Genomic DNA, 1104 nt, shown 5'->3' on the forward strand with positions numbered 1-1104 from the left:
ATTAATTAGACAATTTTAACAAATTAATTTCAATTGTTTAAAACAATTTAATGGATTCATCAGATGCAAATGATTCTATAAATAATTCTATAAATAATAAAAATTCAAGAATACCCTAATAGAGCAATTAGGATAATTGCCCTGATGATAAATATAATTCAGCCATAATTGCTTCATTGCTATCTAAATTTTTGGGCAACCATAATTCAAATGATCGACTATTATACCCAAGATTTCACTCTTCATTCCAGACGGTCGTTCTACTATCCTCGATTAACGTGTTCGCCGAGGATGATCCCAAAGAGGACCACAACAACCATAAAGAGAGCAACGGTACCACGACGTCCATTAAGACCGACCATGACACTGTGGCCAGCAACGGGACAGATAAAATTCAAGGAAGTCGTAAAAACAGCAGCAGGGAACTCTCGCTTCCGAAAAGTGAAGACATCGCTAAAATAATATCCGAGGATGCTACTGGTGATGAAGAGACCCCAGAAGAATTGCCAGAGGTAAGAAACAGTTTCACTCCTTTTAGTATTAAACAGTTTTTTCTCCAATTATGGAAAGGAAGAGGAATTACTTCGTATTTGGGATCCATTTTTATTTACTGAAATGAAAGATTCTCTTCTTTTGGGAAAAATCAAGATTACTCTTGTTTTATTTAAAGAAGAGATTAACTTCAGTCGTCCAGTTTCATTTATTCTTTCATTGTTCACACATTTACACACACACTCATACACATCATTTTGAGTAGAGATTTTTATTGTTTTATTGTTTGGATTTTGCAGTATTTATTTTATGCATGACGCCCAGTCATGCAGTGATGCTGGTTTAATGATTTTCTTCCAAATGCATGAAATTCAGTCTAGTTATCTCAAACGAGAGACTTCACGATTTCGCATAGCTAGCTCTTAGAAAGTCTGTGTTTAGAGCACCTTTCTATCATAAATCACGGAGACATGTACCATTTTGTGTATTTGTCGCAGACGAGTACTCAAACGATTCAACTAATTGCAAATTTTCTACTTTCCACTTCTAAGCATTAACTGAAACTTCGAACTCAAGTGAGACGATGATACAGAAAAGGAAGAAGGAGAATTA

General features: G+C 35.0%; 1 protein-coding gene across 1 annotated transcript in view; it reads left to right on the forward strand.

Annotated features, from left to right (window-relative positions):
* Positions 1-251: 251 nt before the first annotated feature.
* NT1 (Neurotrophin 1) overlaps positions 252-1104 on the forward strand; it is a gene marked incomplete at both ends in the record, with an annotated part of 3603 nt that continues 2750 nt past the window's right edge. Inside the window, one exon of the mRNA XM_018037072.1 lies at positions 252-512. Coding sequence (XP_017892561.1) covers positions 252-512 — 261 coding nt within the window. The remainder of the gene's footprint in view (positions 513-1104) is intronic.

The sequence above is a fragment of the Ceratina calcarata genome, unplaced genomic scaffold (assembly GCF_001652005.2).
Source record: "Ceratina calcarata isolate Rehan_Ccalc_2016 unplaced genomic scaffold, ASM165200v1 scaffold1545, whole genome shotgun sequence".
In the NCBI taxonomy this organism is placed as follows: Eukaryota; Metazoa; Arthropoda; class Insecta; order Hymenoptera; family Apidae; genus Ceratina; species Ceratina calcarata.